A 22,917-nucleotide genomic window follows, 5' to 3' on the forward strand; every position below is an offset into this window, starting at 1 on the left:
TGAATATGAAGAGCATTATATTATAAGAACGTGCAGTTTCATTATCTACAGATTTACAATTTTCATATCTATCACTATCATCATCATGATCTTTCAGCACATTCTAGACCTATATTTATGTAAAAATAGAGTGTATGTTTTAATTTCAACTTCTGTAAGGAATTGAAATCGAAAATAATTTAGAATTATTTGTGGTCTTATCAGCTGGCTTTTTGTGGTCATCCGACCAACAATATAGCACTCACCACTAGTAATATTTAATTTTAAGACGAAGTGATCAGTTAATGGAAAATATCTTACTTGAATGAATAATAATCTCTTCTCTATAAATTTTAGTTTGATTTTAAACATTTTCGAATTATATTGGAATATGTTATCAAATATAATATGTAACCATTACAGAAATGAAACTACCTACATTAAAATTTCCTGAAAGAATGCATTAATATTATATTTTTTAATATTCATTAAAATGAATAATTGCTCAGACCAGAAAACGAATAAGGTGACCAATCGAATGGTAATCTATCAAATATTGACTCACACGATTGAAAGCAACTATAACTTAAGGCCAATACAATTCTCCCACAATACAATTCACACTCAACAAACTAAAATGGGTACCTGTTGGTCAGAAGCAGATTGCTGAGCCCTCTCTACAACTAATAAAGATTCCAGCGGCGGCGGCAGTAATATTGAGTAGTGCAGGCAATTTAGTCAATGAGTGCACAAGGATGTCGCAGCTTGAGATAAGAGAGCCGAGAGTGGACTTCTTCAATCGCAGCAAACGCGTTCGCCGAGTCACTCATCCTATGTTTGAGCAAAAGTTCGCACTTGCCAAGTTCATGGCCAGCTACAACTACAAAGCACCGGATAGCATAATTTGCCTCCTTTGAGTGTGTGTGAGTGTGTTTTCACGGATTTTATCAAGCAATATGTCTTGTCAACCATCGTTGCTTGTGAGTAAAATTTGATAAATGGTCATGGTCAAGATGTTGCCAAAAATAATATTAGTTGGTTTTTAAAGATAGTTTCTAGAACACCAAATACTATTTCCACATTGGAAGAGAGAATCTTCAAGTTTTGTTCAACATCAGTACACTACAACATGGGATCCATTTGTTGCCCTGCACAAGCCATTTGTTGCCCTGCACAAGCCATTTGTTGCCCTGCACTTTAAAGCTTTAAACAGTCTATCCTCATATTTCTTTCATTCGTGATTTTATTATGATTTAATATCTGTTGGTAATCTTGTGCAGCAAGCATTCTAGTATCGCTAGTGCATGAGCAAATCCCGCCACAATTCATAAAAATATAACTCACTTCAAAGATAGCCTACAGTAGGTAGAAGTTGATAAAATTCAATTTTTCTATTAAAAACATAGGGTAGGTAGGTACTTCAATCTTACATTGAATAGCCTTAATAATTGATAAGTCAATATTATATCTAAAACTGTTCATTTCTCTCCGATTGAATCTTCAGAGATGGCTAAAAACGGAAAATACTTTGATTTCTACTCTTTCTTGAATTTTGGGCCTATCCAAATTTTTTCACCATGTCGTTTATTAAGGGGACAGTATTGTGTTGGATAAAATAAATGCACGAAGAGCACATTTTTGAAGCTTTGTTTGTGTTCATGTAAGCATGGATAAACTTCTACTTTTTCGAATTAACTCTTGATATGTACTGGTAGGCTACCGCCTCTTCATCGCCTTCGATAATTTACATAACTCAACATGAAATAATTTTTTAATAACAATGCATCACCTGGCCTCAATCGATAGTGAAACTCCTCAAGTCAACCGACCGAATATTACTGTAACTACTTTGTCTAGATAATCTCTTCATCATCATCATCACAGTGGATATAATCAATGATCCTTATCAGAGTATTTGAATGAGATACCCTCTTCAAACGTGAAGTACAGTATTAATGTTATTTTATTATTAACTTACTATGTCTACTTACTATTTTATGCAAGTGGCTTATATTTGCAACAGCGATTGATTGATTGGAATAAGGAGTCTAGTGAAATTCTACCAGAACAAGAATTTATGAAGAGCTTATAGCACTTCCTTTCAACGGTCTTTCTGATCTGCTGAGTAGAAACAGAATACCATTGGTTTACATGGTCGTGTTCAAACATTTCCAGTCTGCCAATCATCCATATAAAAACCACTGGTATATTGTGGTATGTAAACTCTACCATAGGTGGTATTCGAAATTTGTGCCCAGCAAAGCAGAAATTCATTGAAAAGCAAGGCTTTACGTGAGAGTCAATTTAAGAAACTGAGAGACTTTAAATATTTAGAGTGTTTGAGAGAGAGAGAGAGAAAACGATTGTGACATTATCACAGCACTCCATCACACTAAAACGCCGGATCCAGAACTGACCGTTGAGACAAGATCATTATTCATTGAAGACAAGAGTGTGGCACACAACTCTCTTGTTCCTCATTTCAAACAAGCTATTTTTCAATTATGATAAAGGGTAACGATACTTCGAAAATTTATATACGAAATTTACACAATTAGGAACTCAAATGTAATTATTCTTTACTGCTAGTATGTACACATTATACACACACATTGAACTTTAAGAAAATTAAATTTATACCTCATACCGTGGAAATTTTCTGATTTCGATTATACTTTTGCGTGGATACAATCCATTTTGCAGCCAATAGACAGCAAATAATTTTTTAAACAAAAATACAAAATAATTTATAAAATTTAAGCTTTTACTTACACATTCGTCTCTTACTTTACCGTTTCCACAAATCTTAAAGGTTAATTTAGCTAAAATTGAACACTGGTGCAAACCATGAATGCAATTCATGTGGAATTTGAAAGCGTGTTTACATTTTATAAGTACCCGCCTACTAAACCACTTCAGCTATGAAACTTAAATTGTGACTTGTGAAAAGTAATATATAGGCCCCATATTAACGACTAAGTTCATATTACCTATACTCATTTGAATTCCTTTCAAACAACTTAAATGAAGTTGGTATAACAATTTCTTTGTTTCAGTGAGATTGATCGTTATCTGTAAACTATAATTATTGCAATCCTTGGAAAAATAGTTTCATGCTGATTATATTCTACTGTTTCCATCTTATTCAAAGCAGGAAATTACAGTCGGACAGTCCACAGTAGGCCTACCGAGATAATATAATTCTCTAGTACCTACTCCAGTAGTCGTCCGATAGTTCCCGGTACCGCTATTTCCATCACTTTAGGTTTATTCTTTGATTTGTTGGAAAAGACTGCAACACAAACTAAACTAATAAGCATATTGAAAAATCGATCATGATTATAAAAGTGCACATTTATCACACGTATAGTATGTGAAGGAATTTTATAATTTTCTTCGTAATGTTCATGATCATAATTCAAACCATGTGTTGGTGGACCGCACTTCCAGATATATTACATTAGTATCTACTCCTATTATATTAGTATGTAGTACACACTACTTTGTATTATAGTAGGACTACACTATTATTGATTGTTGAGAATCATATGTAATTAATAGGAAAATTTCTCCTAAGATGTTTTCATTCTTATCACTTCTATAATATGAAACTTGCATTTTTCCCGGAAGTGTGTCTATATTATATTACAACAGTAGTATTGATAAATTAGATTATCGAAAGAAAAAAAAGAATAGATAATCAATTAAAGGCGACTTTGAAACATATAAGAAATGATGAGTAAATTCTGCTGAGAGAATTTGCGGATACTACGATACTGACATTGCACCTACTCTATGAGATTGAGGTCAAGGTTACGGCTTCACCTACAGTTTGGCAAAATATAATTTGATAGGAGTAAAGAAAGGAGAAAACTGGTTTGCAAATTTTTATTCAATTTTAATTGAGTATTAGACGACCTTGTTCTACAATGTTATGTATTGTGAACGTTTAGCGGGCAAGAGCTCGTCCTGATGCAAAAAAGCAAGATTTCGCATGAATGGATTGGCGGAATACTTTATTGACAATGATTACCGGTGACATTCGCAGGCTAAAACGGAGTGCTAGCTGATAGGATAGAAACTAATATACTGAGCCGGGCGTGAAGGTTGCAAGGAATGCAAAGTATAGGAAGGCCGTTGCAGTCAAATGACTGCTGAGTGCTGACCAGTGCTGTGCTGTGCTGTGCTCTCTTGTGGAAAAAGACAGTGCTATTATTATGTTTATCAACAAACGGTTCAGTAGTTAGTTAGCCGCTTGTGATAATGCATCCAAATAAAGAGGTGAGTTTTTTGAATGGCCTGTCAGTCTTCAGTTCTTATCAACTTTCATCACTCTTTTAATTGTTGCTTGCCAACATATGACTTGAAATTAAAGAGTTCTTTATACGTCTTAAAGTATGAAGGAGGCAATAATTTATAAAGTTCTAGAAATGAAGAAAATTAGATTGGTTATTATAGTATAGCTTAAATAAAATAGTATTTTTCTATAGTACAAATTTCAATAAGTGACAATTCTATATGCTTCTGGTATGTATGAAAAAATATTGAATATAGACCGGGTTCGTCTGAAAACTGTAATTCTATAATAATTAAGTTATTATTTTTTTCAAAAAGCCAAATATTGAATTCAATATTTTTTCATACATAGTCCTACCAGAAGGCATAGATGTCGATTAATACAGAGTGTCCCACGAAAGGTGTAGCCTACGACCATAATTTCTACATTAAATTTGCAACAAAAATGTACAGTAACATTTTCTTGTATCATCCTTAGTTTTCAAGATTTATATATTGTATGATATTTTTTTTTAATAACTAGGAAACTATCAGTTTAAATCTAATTCTAAGGATATGGCTGGAAAGAGGAAGAAATTACTAATAAGATTTACCGTATCTAATTTGTTCCCTTGTTTGACTTTTTGAACTTTGTATGAGCGTTTAAACTGCTTGAAATTTTTGTTTCCAACTCATCCAATGAACTTTTTTTAACTTGGCCTATAAGAAAATTCTACTTGACATTTTCTGTTGTAAAATTCATGTAGAATCTATGGTCTCCGGCTGTTACACCTTTCGTGGGACACTGTATAATTGGTGCTTTTTTGAATCTTTGTTAAAAAATACTATTTAATGCTGGATTCGCACACAAGAGTGACAGTAAGCAGTTGAAATATAATTCTACTAGTGCTGAATTGGACTATTCCCACTCAGGCCGGCCAAGTTTATATGAATAACACCATTGCAACCTATGTGAATGAATATATTTTCACTGTTCACAGTGACTGTTGTGTGCGAATTCTCTCAGAAAAACTAATCAATATGGTAAAGCCTAAAAGCAGTCGTTAAGTAATGACAGACGGCCTGAAATTAATCAGGTGCGACCTGAAAACTCTCACACCAGACCTGAGCCACTACCTCTCTGTTAACAAAGGTGCCGTAGTGACTGATGAGCCAACCAGATCACTTGGCATTATTATTATCATCATCAATTAATTGATACTTCCAAGAAAATTATTACCGAGGAAAAAACTTCTGTATCGTTCATGTTTTCTGATTTGTGAATATTATTTTTAATCACAACATTCAGCAGTTGGAATAAAATGAAATTGTTGCCCAAAATATTAGTACCGCCGTAGCAAAAAAAGTTGAAAAATTGATTATTATTATTATTATTAGCGTATGGCTTTGAATGGTGGGGAGACCCAAGGGTAGTTCCACCTCGCCGTATATAGTCCAAAGTTCCCTAATGAGAACCGGACACTAATAAGGTTATAGTGAGCACAATACTTTAAATTTACACTTTTCACTTTGGAATAAAGTTCATTTTGATGTTAAAAAGTCGAAACATATACAAATCCGAAACAAACACAAAACCACTAAGCCAAATTTAGTAGTTTAAATTTAGACAATAAATTTAGAGCCAAAAATTTATAGCACGTTAATTTATAAAAAAATGATAAAAGGAGAATATAAATCTTCCTGCAAAATGAATGAATAATTGTGAACCTAAGGAGAAAAATATAAAGTATTATTGAATATTGTTGATAGTTGATAATTATTGCCATATTAGTATCATTGCAACCACTAAGCCTACTGAAGAAATAAAATTAGTTTCAAGAAATATGAAATACTGTATATATTATACTTTATATTATAATTAAAATACAATTATTATTGTTATGAAAAATGGAAACTTTTTATTTTTTCAGAATATTACCAATGAAAGCTTCAAAAATGAATTGAACAAAAGTGCTGTGGCTGATCCAGGTTTGAATCTGTGAGTGAAAATGAAAAATTCAAGGTCAACTAGTTATTTAAATTGCATGAATTTCATATTACATATATTCAACTATTTTTCGATTCCATTTACTGTAAGGCTATTTCTATCAAGACTGAATAATTAACTGAATTGAATCTTATAATATGACTAAAACAATATTATTAAATACTTGACCCTCCATACAATAAACTATTAGTCCTACCAGATTGTTTGAATCGAGACGTTTTAAAATTATTTGTAATTTAACCACAGGAGATCTCTATGTAGAATAATCATCCCCCATATTCCAGTTGTGCGAAAAACGTTTCATGGTTGAATGATTAAACCAAAATTATTTTTTTTCTAAAAAAAAAATTCGAAAACATGAATTACTTTTCTCTAATATAACTTATTTCAGAATCAGGATGCAGTAATAAGTAAGTTACTTAAATAATAGAGAAGGGAAAGATATCTTATGTCTATTGATTTCCAGATATTTTTTATCCGATCCGATCTATATTAGTTTTCATTTTATTTATGGATATGTTCGTCAATATAGAGTAATTAAGACCAGGAAACGTGACATTTTTGACATGCTAAGAACGTTTTCGTTTCAAAAGTGTGGGTTGTGGAAGTGGAAACTTATAGTTAGGCCTCTCAGGAGTTTTAAAATTTTGAGAGCGGTCAGATGTAGGATGTCAGGAGGCCATGAGCATTGAAACTTTAGATTCCTCTGAATAAAACCATAGAGAAACAATAGCATAAGTAGATATCCCATGGTATAGGGTGTTTATGTCGTAACTTTTTCTGTTTCTCAAGCCGATAGTCCACGAAGTTCTTTCCCATAAAGCTATGTGACGCCTGGCAGTCTCTCATATTGTGCCGTTAATAAAATCTCACCCAGCCAGAACAGTAAAAATCTACAATAATCGACAGTAATCTGCTTGAGATAACAGTAAAATTTACGACATAAACTACCTATAACATGGGATATCTACTTACGCTATTGTTTCTCTGTGATAAAACTATCCAAGTAGAAAATACAATAAGGCTACTCAAATGTTCGAATTATTATGGAAAATTACTAGTAGGTACCCTTTTTTATATTTTTATATTATCATGGACAATTCAACTAACAGTTCTTTTCAGAACTTTTCTGAGACGACTAGGCCCTGGTATCAAAATATGCCACCTGAACATTGAAGGCATCAGTAGAGCAAAGTCTGAGTTCCTTTCAAGGCTAATGTTGGAGCATGATGTGATAGCTCTACAGGAAACTCATACTGAATCAGAAGAGCAGCTTTACTCAAGAGGGCGAATTCCTGGATATGTCATTATTGGTGCTACATACCATAGATCTTATGGCATAGCTACATATGTGAGAGCAAACTTGGAGAATGTCACACTTATCTCAGAGAGTCAGGAAAATAATATCCACGTGGTTGTACTGAGAATAGACGACCTGTCCATAGTTAATGTGTATAAGCCCCCTGCAGTGGAGTGGCCAGTCCAGGTCTTGCCACAACTTGATTATCCATGCATATTCATTGGAGACTTTAATAAGCCACCATGATGCATGGAACTATAGTCAGAATAATAGCTGTGTCACGTCCCTTGTTGAATGGACAGAAAGGAACAATATGTATCTAGTTTTCGATGGCAAGGAAAGAGGGACCTTCAGATCAGCTGCATGGGGAAGAGACTATAATCCTGACTTGTGCTTCACTAGTAGAAATAGCTCTGGACAACCACTGCCTGCAATTCGATCTGTTCTACCTGATTTTCCTCATAGTCAGCACCGACCTGTTATCATTGACATAGGCATCCAGATTCCATAATCTCATTAACTTATGTCATTGTGCGGAATGTCAATGTGACGACAATGTAGTTGGTGATGATGGTTGAAGCTGAAAATTAGGTGTTTTTCACAATACAAGGAGCATTGTTGTCAGGTGTACCTGGAAATCTATATGAGATAGAGCGCTCTACCTGATCTCAGATTGTAGAGCACAAAAATACGCCCAGAGCGATTTTAAATTATACATCTAAATGGTAACAATCGGAAGATATTGTTGATCAAAAACTAAAATTCATCAAAATTGATTTTTCTTCAAATTTTACTCATTTTTGAAAAATCATAACTCAGAACTCTGTAATATTGCATTTTTTCTTGATTGGAATCGAATCTTCAATTCGAGATCTATAAAACTTTATAGTAAATATCAGAGTCATCGATATATGGACAACTTTTTGACTGAGAATTTATCGTAAATGATTGTGTTGCATGTTCAATGGTATCACTGAAAAAACAAACTCTGTAAACAGAGTTAACAAAATTAACAGATAATATAGAGATGATATATAAAATTTAAAATAACAGTTTCAAAATAAAGTTTTATTGAGAACAAATATAAAATGTGAATTCTAAACTTGTAATTTATAATTTTTGGTGACGTGTCCGTAACGTCGACACTGGTTTGAAGTGTCTACAAAGCTCTGCTCTGTTCCTTGTAGCTAGGCTTTTTTCTCTCTAAAAATATGGCTGGCTGCGTGTGTTGTAATTTTGTGCTTTCTGAATATTTTTCTGTTTAAGTGAATTAATAATGTTTTAAATTGAGTTTTGAACAGTTTATAGTGTTCTATTTTGTCTATAATTTGTTTATTGTGTATACAAGCCTATAGCCATTGTTTTTCAACTATATAAACTGGATAAGTATTTAGCTTGTAGTGACTTTAGATGCTTAAACGTGTAAGATATTGTTCTTTGTGTATTTGTGTAGTGTATTGCCAAAATTCTTCTGAAGATTATAAGTTCATTTGCTCTGAAAACTGGATTTCTCATTCATAGGCGATAGATCCATTCATAGTTTACCAAGAATCTATTACGTTGGAGCCGATAACCTTCCTTAGGTTAATAGGTGAAAATTTGCTATCCAACCGATTTAGGAGAAATTGGTAGCACGGCAAATGGTATGCCCTGGTGTGGGACTCAAACTACAAAATATATCCCTGGTTATAAAAAATTATTGGTAGGATAGATATATTGATGAATTATGAATGGGAGATGCTGCTGAGTGGGAAATCGGTTCGAGAAAGTTCAGGTTCTAATGAGTAAATATTTTTTACGCAGTAGCAAGATGGAGAACAATAAAAATAATGAAGTTTTATCCAGTGAAAACATTCAAAACTTAGATGAAGAATCACAAGATTTAGACCTAACCTTAAACAATGACTCAAACGATAGTGTAGCTGTAAGTGAAAATGTTTCAAATGTAACAATTCATGAGAAAGTAGTAGAAATATCAAATGAAACAAGTATGGTAGGAGCTAAAAATGATATAAATCTTATAGCATTCCTAACACAAAGATTTGATAATTTGAAACAAGAACAAAATGCTAGGTTTGATGAGCTAAATGCTAGATTTGATGAGCAAAATGCTAAGTTTGATAAGCAAAATGCTAGGTTTGATGAGCAAAATGCTAAGATTGATAAATTGAAACAAGATCAAAATGCTAGGTTTGATGATATGAAGCAAGAATTTGCTAGCATAAGACTAGAGCAGGTTAGTATAAACCTTCTATTGAAAGATGCACATGAAACATTGAGTGATAATCATGAAGATGAAAACAAATTGAAGCATGATAATAGTAGTGTTAAGATACAAGATCAACTCATTCAAGTTTCTGACAATGTAGGCCTAGTTATGTTGTTGAAAAAGTCAACCCTAATGAGATAGTAGAATTGAGTAAAGAAGTAGGTAGGGAGTTGTCTTCACTGAAAGTCAACTATCATGAAAGTGATATTGCTACATTGAAGGTTAGGAAAACTATAAACAAAGTGAATGATTACATGAGACAGGTTTCTGTGGAGGTTAGGAACAATGTAAACAAAATGAATGTTGCTTTGAGTCAAGTTGATGAGTTTAACTTTTAACTGAGAATTGAAAAGGTGTATGCAATGCATTCTCAAGTGAACATGACTAACTTTTGTAAGCAAAATGGCTTTGTTGAAACAAATGAACCCATGAATAAAATCATGTTCTTGAAGAAAACAAAACACAAAGTCACCATTGATGTGTTAGTATTCAAAGGTTGTTTCAAGTTGCTTATTTACAAGATGATGACTGTGAATCACATGATGAAAGGGTATTCCCCAGCACACAATGATTAGGAATCCTGTGTTATGCCGGGATTCAGAATAGCATAATCGCTACGCAGTGTATGGTAAGAGTCCATAATTGTGTCTTTTTTCTTTCCTGTAGCCTATTTTTCTTGGCCCTTAATCTTTTCAAATTTCGATTCTTTCCTGTCTTTGTGTAATGTTCAGTAAAATTTCTTCTATGATGCATATCTTAACCAATCTTGTCCATAGTCATTTAAATTTGTATTTTTCTGAAATAATTTTGGAAGTTAAAATAGTAGCTTATTTCCCTAATCTTTAAATTGTTGATAAAACTTAACTTTTCTAAAATCTATCCATTGTAGTGTAAATAATTGTTTGCTTGCGGTATATTTTTTCATCATGTATTACATATTTTAATTATGTCTATTTTTTTTCAGGTATCATATTAGGTAATTAGGTTTTTCAGAGCAAATTATGTCCCATGTTCTCATCTTTCATTGCATATTGTGCCATAAGCCATATGTAATTAGGTTATAGTTTTCTTCTGGGCTTTTAACCCATTTTGCATTTTATTTTTTTTTGCTGTCCAATACTTTGGATTTTTGGTAGACAAGTAGGTGTGATTCTTTTAGAGGTGTGGGCGTGAACCACATATGGCTGGACTCGATTATCTGACCTACTTGTTTGCGATATAAAAACTTTAAGACTGCAACATCAAATGTTTGTAAAAACATTTGGATACTTTTGTTTTTGTGGTCCGATACTAGAGTCTGCTATCACATTGCCTTACAGACATCTAGGAACTCTCCACCCAGTCACAATTGTCAACATATTTTTTCCTTTCCCAGTTGTTTTTGTGGGAGTGATAGCTCACAATTATAACAAATTAGAGTCATATTTGGAATTTACAAAATTCCATAGTAGTATATTTTATTAAATATACTTCCTTATGAAAGTTCAGTACTGACATGCAGGATAGGCTCTAATTAATCTTTCTCTTCTTTGTATTATTTAGGAAATTTATTTACCCAATTTTCTTTTTCTCTTATTTGTATTTTTTAGGGAACTTATTTACCCATTATCCATCTTGATCATCTTTGTATTGTAACCTTGAAATGTTTGTACGTACTTATTATACAGTCTTCAAATTATGAAATTATTTAAAAAATAAATGGTTCAATTTAGAACATGCTGAAATCTATTCTTATGTATAAATTCTTTTGTTATAATAAATAAACTTTAAAATTTGAAAGTATTAATGAATTGTGTAGCCATATAATTATATGAGATGTATTAATGAAAGTTAACTTGAATAATAATGTTTTCATTAAATAAAAACGTCTTGTTATATTATTAATTGAAATGAGTTAAAGGTTAAAATTTCTCTAAAGTTTTTGTAATTGATGTCTTTTTCTAAATTTTAAAACTGTTTGTTCTATAAATTTTGATATGATTGATTATCGTTTGAAATGGATGCTGGAGTGTATGTAGAATTTTAATGGGGTTTGCTGATTAGAATTTTGCTGGTATGTGATTGTTTTTTGAGATGGAAACCCATTATTGCCTAAAGAAGGAATAACAGAGGTTATGACTTAGAGAGGCAGTAATGAGATAATATTTTTTTGTGTTGATTACTTATGTTGATTGCCATAGATGCAAAATAATGATTAATAATGTTGATTGCCATAGATGATGATTACTTATGAATATTGATTGCCTTTGAAGCAAAATATTATTGATGTTTTGAATGATTTCTTGTTTAATGATTGATAGTAAAGTTTTGTCATGAAATGTAGTTTGTGTTTAGAACATTGAAAAGTCGAAATAAACTATAGTATCCGACAAACGATGATTAATAATATTGAATAATTTGCTTTTTATAAAATATTTGAACAATGAATAAATGGAAATGAAATTATTTTTTTTCTAGTGAAATTTTGTAATTGATATCTCCATATTTCACAATATATGTATTGCTGACTGTATAATAGGATGTTAACAAATTTCATTTTATATTGATTATATACTTAGAAATAATTTTCATGTGTATTAGATTGTATTGATAGCCTAATCAAAATTTTCTTTTTAGTTTATAAGCATTTTAAGATAACAGGTACAGCACAGACATTAACATTGAAATAATTATCACGTGAACCTCGAAATCAGCAACAAGTGAACGCCATGAAGAGTGTTAAGAACATTTGGGTGATTTTCGAACTAGTGTGACTCATCAATTGAATAACAACACCAATAACTACGCCACTATCTACGCTGATGTCTACACCAATAACTACGCCAATATCTGCTCTGATGTCAATATCTACACCAATATCTACGCTGATGCCTTCACTAATAACTATGCCAATATCTACACCAATATCTACGCTGATGCCTACACTAATAACTACACTAATATCTACACCAATAACTACGCCAATATCTGCTCTGATGTCAATGTCAACGCCAATATCAACGCCAATATCTACACTAATATCTACACCAATAACTACGCCAATATCTGCTCTGATGTCAATATCTACACCAATATCTACACTGATGCCTACACCAATACCAATGCCAATAACTATGCCAATATCTACACTAATATCTACGCCAATAACTACGCCGATGCCTGTGCTGATGCCAATGCCAATATCTACGCCGATGTCTGCGCCGATGCCAATGCCTGCACCAATGCTGATGCCAATGCCAATATCAACGCCAATGCCAATGCCGACACCAAAGCATACGCCAATGACAACGCCAACGCTTATTGCTGACCTTGTATCTCAAACTTCAACACTATCACATTACCTGGAGGTAATTGCCATCCATGTTCACGTTTGCAACTTTGAATTCAGAATAACAGGCACAGTATCATGAAAGAATTGATTCAAAAAATCCTCTCCTAAATTATTCCTGTATGCAGAACTCTAAACCTTGAACACTGAAAATATCAAAAAACCAAACCTTACCTAAATTAATCCTCACCTAAGTTAATCCTGTATGCAGCGTCTATCTCTTTTCCGAAAAACAAATTACATTGTCATTTCAAGCCTGAAATGTACATTGTATAATTACAAATATGATACAAAATTTACGTGACTCTGTATCGAGTTTGGTATGCAGCCGTCTACTACAAGCATGAGGTAATGCTAACTGAGATGTCACCTGTATCGAGTTTGGTATGCAGCCGTCTACTACAAGCATGAGGCAATGCTAACTGAGATGTCACCTGTATCGAGTTTGATATGCATCAGTCGACTACAAGTATCAGCCCAACACTATGAGTATTCGGATCAGCCCAACACTAATGTCATCACACTGGAGTCACACTTAACTGAAAATCATACTGAGTGCCTTAACGGACTGTTTTCCAAAATTTGCATAAAATCAACCGCGTCAATAGTGAAAGAAATGAACATTTTTTGATTTATTGAAATTTTATGTGAAAATTAAATGTAACCATTCATCAATTCATTTAAAAAAAAATAATAATAATAATATTTTTTTTGATTCAACATACTAATTTTTTTTATGCAATAAAAATTGAATTTTTCTATCTATTAAATTTATGTGCAATTTCAAAAAACTATTCTTTATATATTAAACTTTCTGTTGAGATATTTTCCTTTAAATTATAAAGCTAAATCAAAAGTAATTTTGATATTTTATACTTTGAAATATTGTTTGGAAACATATAACAAATGCTATTGATGAATTTTTATAATAATTTTCAATATTATAGGACAACATGTAATGTTTTTATAGAAAAATTGTTACTGTTCTCGAATTTACAATTCAAAATTTTCCATTTGGGTCAATGTAATTTTTTCTTTAAATTTTCAAACAGTAAAATTTTTTATGTCAAGAGGGGGGTATTTGTAATATTGCATTTTTTCTTGATTGGAATCGAATCTTCAATTCGAGATCTATAAAACTTTATAGTAAATATCAGAGTCATCGATATATGGACAACTTTTTGACTGAGAATTTATCGTAAATGATTGTGTTGCATGTTCAATGGTATCACTGAAAAAACAAACTCTGTAAACAGAGTTAACAAAATTAACAGATAATATAGAGATGATATATAAAATTTAAAATAACAGTTTCAAAATAAAGTTTTATTGAGAACAAATATAAAATGTGAATTCTAAACTTGTAATTTATAATTTTTTGGTGACGTGTCCGTAACGTCGACACTGGTTTGAAGTGTCTACAAAGCTCTGCTCTGTTCCTTGTAGCTAGGCTTTTTTCTCTCTAAAAATATGGCTGGCTGCGTGTGTTGTAATTTTGTGCTCTCTGAATATTTTTCTGTTTAAGTGAATTATTAATGTTTTAAATTGAGTTTTAAACAGTTTATAGTGTTCTATTTTGTCTATAATTTGTTTATTGTGTATACAAGCCTATAGCCATTGTTTTTCAACTATATAAACTGGATAAGTATTTAGCTTGTAGTGACTTTAGATGCTTAAACGTGTAAGATATTGTTCTTTATGTATTTGTGTAGTGTATTGCCAAAATTCTTCTGAAGATTATAAGTTGATTTGCTCTGAAAACTGGATTTCTCATTCATAGGCGATAGATCCATTCATAGTTTACCAAGAATCTATTACGTTGGAGCCGATAACCTTCCTTAGATTAATAGGTGAAAATTTGCTATCCAACCGATTTAGGAGAAATTGGTAGCACGGCAACTCATTGAAGATAGAGAGTTCCGAATGATCTCATTCTATTTCATAATCTAGAAAAAAGGCAAGAGCAATTTTTTTCTGTCCGATTACGAGATTTGGCAGAAATAGCTCAAAACTGAAAAATGAGCCGAAAATACGAGGTTTTTGGGCCACTCTGTCTCTAGCACAAGGAAATTTTGCATGAAGAAATTGGTTCTGGACTTCTCCTATGTACCCAGATAATATATTAAAAAATCAGAACTACAATATAAATTGCATGCACCAATGTATATAGTGACTGGACTATTAGGCCAGAACGCAGCTGTGAGGATCAAGTCTTGGCACTGACAACATTCATTGAGGGTGGATATCAGAGACAGAAAAAACAGCTGTAGCTTTTGTGGATTTGAAGGCAGCATATGATACAGTCTGGCGAGAAGGTCTAATATGTAAAATGTTGCAAATCATTCCATGTCAACATACAGTAAGACTTGTTAACAATATGACAATGGTCTGCCACAAGGATCTGTCTTGGCTCCTCTCCTTTTCAACCTTTATGTCTGAGACCTGTCAAGAGTCAGGTCCAGAGTATTTGCATATGCAGATGATTTGGCTTTGGCTACACAGAGTAGTGACCTTGAGACTGGAGAGAAGACACTAACAAGTGACTTAGCTGTACTGACAGACTACTGTTCGAAGTGGAGGCTGTGCCCCAGCCCTGGAGAAACTGAAGTATCAGCCTTCCATCTAAGCAATAAACTAGCAAATGCTGAGCTGAAAGTCTTAATGAATGGTGCTGCCTTGAAACATAATAAGTTTCCGAAATATCTTGGCATCACGCTGGACAGGACCCTCTCTTTTAACCAGCACCTAAGGAATGTAGCGGCCAAGTTGAAGACGAAAAACAACATCATTAGGAAACTATGTGGCACAACTTGGGGCTCATCTTCCTCAACTCTGAGGTGCTCTAGTCTGGGCCTGGTGTATGCTGCTGGTGCTATCTTCCTGGATCAACAGTTGTCACACTCACCTTGTAGATGTGCAACTGAATAATTCCATGCGAATAATTACAGGAGCCTTACGATCCACTCCAGTTTCCTGAATCCCAGTGCTCAGCAGCATACCCCCACCTCATCTTTGCAGAGCACAAGCTCTCCTTCGGCTCTATGAAAGGATTTCGTCCAATCATCTACTCCCAATCCATCAGGACATTCCGGATCTATATAGAAGGGAGCTGAAGTCCAGAAGGCCAGTGGTCAGGATGGCAGAGCAATTGAAAGATGAGAGGTTCTCTCTGAACAGAAGATGGAGAGAGGAGGTGCCCCCCGCGGAATACCGGAGAGCTATTTCTCATGCATTAGGCCTCCTGGTTTCGAGCTCCCCTGGCGCATCTGGGTGACACTCAACAGAATTCGAACCCAGCATGGGGGATGCAATGCATCATTTTTCAAAAGGGGACTTGGAGACTCCCCAGAATGTGACTGTGGGGCAATGGAGCAGACAGTGCACCACATTATATTTGAGTGTGAGAGACGTGCCTACCTGGGCGAGTCTAACGACTTCACTGTATAGCCAGTCCCCAGGCAATACAGTTTATTTTATCCCTCTACGTGCACTTATGAAAGTGTGAAATTTTAAAAATTTGACAAAAAATGCCATACGCTAAATAAATATCATGCCATTTTCAAGTGTCAATTCCTTACTAGTAATTTTCCATAATAATTAAACAATATATTATTTTATTATTTTTATTTCATGACTATACGGAACAATTCCATGATATCTCTGATAAAAATGGTGTATTTTCGTCTATTTTTAAATGTGTTATTGTAAATTATGTGTATTGTAGAGAGGTACCAGTTTACTGTTTTTCTCCATATTTCTTTTGATATTCTGTATTTTTTGTTCCAGAAATATTTTTGTAATAGGTAGTGATATAAAAGATGGAAATAGATCAACTCTGAAACTAGTTGAGAAGTCGAAAGAGGAATTAAATGAAGAAGAATATGATCCATTTAGTTTTAGACAAGTCCAGCATCCAACTACGTAAGTACACGTTATCTACAACTACATCATCAAACTATTGAATTTCTTGAAAAATGCAAAAGCAAAATTATACTTTGTTACACCTATACTGTGATTCCTATACTATATCTAATTTTATTACAGGTAGCTCCATATGGTATCTTTACCATAACCAATTAATTTTCAATCTCATGAAAAATTAAATTAAACAAATGAAGAGATGCTTTTTACACCTCACATCTCTCTCACACCTAACATAGATTGGTAAAAAAATAACAATAAAAAGATTCATGGACAAATTTCATTTTAAGATATTTGTTTTATTTGTGTTGCAGATATGGTGAGACTCTAGTCAACTTTTTAAAGTCTCTGGTTGGTACCGGAGTACTAGCCATGCCATATGGATTTCAGAATACGGGGATGATTATTGGCATTCTTGGAACATGTATAATAGGTTTTATCAGTGCATATTGCGGCAATACATTGGTGAGCTTGAGTGATGTTTTTTTCTGCTAATAATTCATGTACATATTCCCCTAAGCACTTGAGCTCTTCCTATTATCATTGCTCATAACACTGCTACTTTAAAGTTACAATGAAAATTATCTTGATAAGAGAATATTTTTCGCTCTTATATGAAAATTATTATTGTTTCTTCGTACTACAGTTTCTTTCAATAGCTGCTTTATTGAATGAGAATTGTATGCTATAATATGAAATCAGAAATATTGTGAAGAAAATCTATTCGTACAAAATTGAGTTCGAAATTTTCAAAATTCATAAAAATTTTGTAAGATTTTGTCTGATGCCAGAAATTGTATCATTTAAAGATTTGTTGAATATCGCTTCATCTGGATGTGGTTCACGTTTAGAACATAGATTTTTCGTAAAAGTTTATTCTATTCATATATTTGTAAATTATTTTAGTAAATGATCAGATTATTTCCATCACTCTTCATTTTTTTGTATTCGATATTATTTTTTACTTTATTTTGTCAAATACGGTACATCACTCTTACTTGTCATGTGAAGGATATATTTATTTTCTGTTGAATGGTAAATACTGTATTTTTGAACTGTCTTGTCTTAAAACTTGAAGGTTAAAAGGTAGTCTACTGCTTTATTCATGGGAAAAATATTGAGTAAATAAAGTTTTATTGAAATCTCATTAAAATTAAATATTGAGAAAAAAATATTGAGTAGAAAAGAGAATCAAATTTATTTATCTTGAATATCCATACAGTAAATATAATAATAACAATAGAGAAGTAAATCAATTTATCTGTTTGTTTCTCATACAGAAATAGTTACTAATAAATATTATGATAGATGAATTCATTGAATTACTAATGAATTCATTCATTTTTCACAGGTAAGGTGCTCTCACATTTTACTCAAGCGCAGAAAAATTCCAATTTTGGATTTCGCAGGTGTTGCCGAGCAAGCCTTTTTATCAGGGCCTCAGCGGTTTAGAAAGTATTCTATGTTCGTTGGGTGAGAAAAATTTCAAATCTTGACAAATTTTTAATCTTTTAATTAATTCACTGAACTCCATTATCTGTCAGCTCTATTTTGCTATTTTCATCATTTTTCAATTTTGTATTTTCCCCCCAATATTGTGGGTTTTTATTTTTGAATGAGATGAAAGTAGAAGCCAAATAGTTGAAATTATTTATCAAACTTCCAAAGTCATATAGTGTAGCTTAAACTAGGCCTACAATAACTTGAATGAAATCGAGAAGGAATCTGTTAATGTTTTTTATTCAAAGTGTTTAACTACTATTTTCAGGAAGTTCATAGATCTGTTCATTGTACTGGGTACAATAGGAGGTAACGGCTGCTATATTGTCTTTATAGCATCTAATCTGAAACAAGTAAGTTGAAATTTTCTATCAACAATCATTTTTCAGATTAGTCATTGGAAAGATTTGGGGGGAGTGAGTTAGTTGTAATACATGTTGAATAAAACACATGATTTGATTCATATCTTAAACGTTTCACACAACTCAGTTCTCAGTCTTTATTGTCACTTTTTCTACCAACAGGAAAATTCTTTTATAAATTATTATAGATATCCCACTGTCAGCATTTATTTTATGTTAATAACATGAGAGGGAAGACTATTGTTTTTCTCTAGCAGTTGTACGGGAAAATGTTAGTAAACCTACTAACACTATTTGAACCTGTCACTTGTCAGCAATGAAAGTTGATGGATCTGACAGTTTATCAAGCAAAATAAGTTATCACGTTTTGCAATATTTATCGCTTTTTACAAGTTTATTGTTACTGTATTAAAATTTATATAGGCTAATGATGCAGTGCTTTGTCTCAAATCGATTATTCTGTAATATAAATTAAGGGCAATATTAGTAGTAGTGGAAGGTTTAGTAGAAGTAGCCTTTAAAACCAGATGTATCTTCGATTTTCCACATAAAACATGTTGATATAAAAATAAAAACGCCAACTTAAAGAGAGAAGAAAAAAATCCATTTGACCTGCAACAAACATGCATTTTCTATAAGTACCTACGAGTATTACTAGGGTTCACGTTCCTAATCCTTATCATATCTTGCGTCCCAGTTTTCGGATGGGCACAGTAAAATACTGGCATTTTTGGCTGAAATATAACATCATTACTGTCTAATAATTATTTCAAATATCCAATGAAAGTTTTATGAAAGAATTAACGACTTCTGCAGTGTATTTAATTATTATACAATATTCCAGCAGTTGGTTAAAGGCAATTTCTAATAAAAAATCTTCCATTTTTGTCATTAAAATTATGCAAATTGAGCAGAAAAATAAATGACAGTACATTTTCTTATTGCGGATGATGTCCAGATGAGCTTTTTTGCTTGTATTAAGTAGGATGATAGAATGAAATTCAATGATTGAATCTTTTATGAGATCTATTTGAGATTCAATTATTGAAATTTGTAACGGTATAGTCCTACTAAACAAGCAAAATTATTTCTCAATGAACATTTTCAAAATAACTATTATTTTTCAGGGCTTCAGAAATAATGAAAATGTGTTCATATTTTGTAGCTACTGGACCCAATGGTGGGCGAACACAGCTCGCGAATCTACATGGTCGCAATGCTGCCTGTGATTCTGGTGATGAACCTGGTGCGCAATCTCAAGTACATAGCTCCGTTTTCGATGTTCGCCAACGCCGTCCTCGGTTCGGGACTTGTCATTATCTTCTATTACATAGTGCAAGACTTGCCTGCTGTCAGCACCATGCCACTCTACGCCAGTGCCTCTCAACTGCCCTTGTTTTTCGGCACAGCAGTCTTCGCTTATGGTATGATTGGAGTGGTTAGTGTTCTCCATTAAATTAATTATTATTACTCGATAGTAAATGACAACTATCTTGATGGTACAATTGCAGAATAAGAATAACTCAAAATTTAACTCATGGACGAAGTCTTAACTCAATTTAGACATTCAAATTATATTATTTAAAGCTTGGTCCACACTTTTGACAAATATGTTTATTGAAACAGTTTTTTAAACTTTATTGTGTTGAGTCGCTTCTATTAAATTAGATGGACTATTGAAACCAAAATAATTCTATTAATTATAATATAAAACCCATTCATATTCGTTCACTGCTCTCCTCTCTAGTGAAGCTTCTCAGATTATGAAAAACAAAATTACCGTATTTAGAAACCGACACCATTCAGTTTTTGCTAACCCTGATGGTGTTCATTGCAGATAATCAAGAATAGGTTCAACATATTAATATAATTCCATTGAAGTAATAATGGAGTCGGCTATCATATGTACGTTGATTTTGTAATGTTTCTATCAATCTTTATAACATCGTTTCCAAAATAATTTTTTGTTGGTCGGTTCACCCAGAACTTATTATCCTTCTCTTCAATACTCATCACCTGTGTCATCCAAAAAACTCGTATTAATATTTATTCACATGAAATATTTATCATAGAATATGCTTGTAGTATTTCAAATATTTTTTCATTGAATGGGAAATATTGAGTTTTAAATATTGTAAATATCCAGTCTCTCCCACATGTACCTATAGCCTACTGTTGAAACTTTGTCTGGTAAAGTCACGAAACTACTCAAATAAAAAATGGAAGTGGCAGTATTCAGTAGTGGTCTGCTCATTCATTGTGAAGTCTAACAATATCAACATAGATTCACCAAATAAGTAGTATGCATTCATAGATGCTTTTAATTTTGCTCTAATATTTTGAAACTTGAAATTCTAATTTCAGGTGCTACCACTTGAGAATGATATGAAAAAGCCAACCCAGTTCCTGGGGGTTGGAGGAGTGTTGAGCATTGGTGTGTGCTTCACGGCTGTTCTCTACACCACGATGGGATTCCTCGGCTACTTGAAGTACGGCGAGAAGACCGAGGCCAGTATCACTCTCAATCTGCCGCTGGATGAACCAATTGCTAAATCAGTCAAACTATTGTATTCGGTGGCTGTTCTATTCACTTACCCAATGGCCAGTTATCCAGCTATGCAGATACTTCAATCATACTCAGCCAAGAGCTTCAAGTCGCTGTCTGTGCTCTATTTCTTCAGAGTTCTGATGGATGTATTGACTGGTGAGTGACTCTCATATCTTGCTGTATTTTCATGGAATCTAGTTTCATATGTAACAACAAATCTCTGCAAGAGTAGAATTTTCAGAAATCTTCAGCACGTGGTTCAATCAATAATTCAATTAATTTATCAGGAAACATTTTAGAGAGATGATACCTACTCGTCACTTTCAAAGGAAGAGGTTTAGTGGTACGGCTTACGGTACCTACCGTTTGATGTACTGATGTTTAATAACTGATGTCTAATTTTAGTCAAGGTTCAAAGCAGCTTTCTATCATTGTTGAGGCTTTTAGTTTCAGTTTCAAAATAAAATTATGGAATGTTGAATCAGTAGTATCAGCACCTATAGTATATGCCGTAACTCAATATGCCATATTGAGCTAGTACCTAATCAATTTATTGGTTTGATATTAACCAAAAACCAATCAACTCTTTTATTATAACGAATTTTTATATTCATGCAATAATTCAAAAATGTATTATATCATCTATAAGTGCTCATGCTTCATGTGATAATACATTTTATTGTAGTATATATTAGTTAATTTTAATAATAATTCTTTTCAGTGCTTCTGGCAATCCTTATTCCCAACCTGGGAGCATTCGTATCATTGGTGGGTGCTGTGTCATCATGTTTGTTTGGTTTGATTTTTCCACCAGTCATTGAACTTTTGACATACTACGAGGATTTCAACTATGGAAGATTCTACAGTAGGATATGGAAGAACATCTTCATTATCATCTTTGGGGCACTTGGTTTCATAACAGGAACATACTTCAGTATTTTAGATATAATTAATTTTGATAAGTGATTAAATAGAAACTATTTATATGAACAACATGTTGTGTTTTACTCCAGTAATCATCCAATAGACCCAATTACTCTAATAATTATCTTTTTTAGTTTTGATAAATTCATTTCAAACACTTCTGACCTTGGGACCCCTCCAAAAATTGTTTTTTACATACAATAGTGTACCTGGGTTGGAACATACTGTTTACGGAGGTAGTGGTTGGAATCAGCATTCTTTTAAATTGAGTCAGTTATCCAACGAAATCTATTCATTCTTTTGTATTCTTGAGGATATTATTGACACGATTGAATAAAAAGTGCATATAAGAAAACATTATTATTTCACATTTTCATACAAATCAATGTTTGTAATAGTTATAATCAACTTTCAACATTGTTTTAATTTTGGAAGTAAACATTAATATGACGTTATTTACAACAGCTTAAGCTACGAATATAAGTTGTCTAAAATATGAATTT

General features: G+C 32.8%; 2 protein-coding genes across 4 annotated transcripts in view; both read left to right on the forward strand.

Annotated features, from left to right (window-relative positions):
* Window positions 1-4,154, forward strand: part of LOC111051532 (protein nervous wreck) — a 50,844-nt gene extending 46,690 nt beyond the window's left edge. Inside the window, exon 20 of the mRNA XM_039430980.1 lies at window positions 4,028-4,154. Within this exon, the coding sequence (XP_039286914.1) occupies window positions 4,028-4,032 (5 nt within the window). The 3' untranslated portion in view covers window positions 4,033-4,154. The remainder of the gene's footprint in view (window positions 1-4,027) is intronic.
* Window positions 727-22,494, forward strand: LOC111051525 (proton-coupled amino acid transporter-like protein pathetic). Of its 3 annotated transcripts, none has more exons than XM_039430982.1 (9): window positions 727-959; window positions 6,186-6,253; window positions 16,946-17,080; window positions 17,395-17,545; window positions 18,432-18,553; window positions 18,849-18,933; window positions 20,108-20,380; window positions 21,307-21,646; window positions 22,212-22,484. In XM_039430982.1, the coding sequence occupies exons 1-9, from the start codon at window positions 936-938 to the stop codon at window positions 22,454-22,456; spliced, it is 1,443 nt and encodes a 480-aa protein (XP_039286916.1). In that variant the 5' UTR covers window positions 727-935; the 3' UTR covers window positions 22,457-22,484. The 3 variants fall into 3 exon arrangements, with proteins under 3 accessions (XP_039286916.1, XP_039286917.1, XP_022193746.2); XM_039430983.1 differs by having other exon boundaries at window positions 728-902; window positions 22,212-22,494; XM_022338054.2 differs by lacking the exon at window positions 727-959 and adding an exon at window positions 4,033-4,260 and having other exon boundaries at window positions 22,212-22,485.
* Window positions 22,495-22,917: the final 423 nt, after the last annotated feature.

The sequence above is a fragment of the Nilaparvata lugens genome, chromosome 6 (assembly GCF_014356525.2).
Source record: "Nilaparvata lugens isolate BPH chromosome 6, ASM1435652v1, whole genome shotgun sequence".
Lineage (NCBI taxonomy): Eukaryota > Metazoa > Arthropoda > Insecta > Hemiptera > Delphacidae > Nilaparvata > Nilaparvata lugens.

Coding starts and splice junctions, on each gene's coding strand:
- LOC111051525 (XM_039430982.1), top strand. CDS start 936: ATGTCTTGTCAACCATCGTTGCTT. Junction 17,081..17,394: donor CAAGTCCAGCATCCAACTAC/GTAAGTACACGT, acceptor TTTGTGTTGCAG/ATATGGTGAGACTCTAGTCA. Junction 18,934..20,107: donor TAGCATCTAATCTGAAACAA/GTAAGTTGAAAT, acceptor CATATTTTGTAG/CTACTGGACCCAATGGTGGG.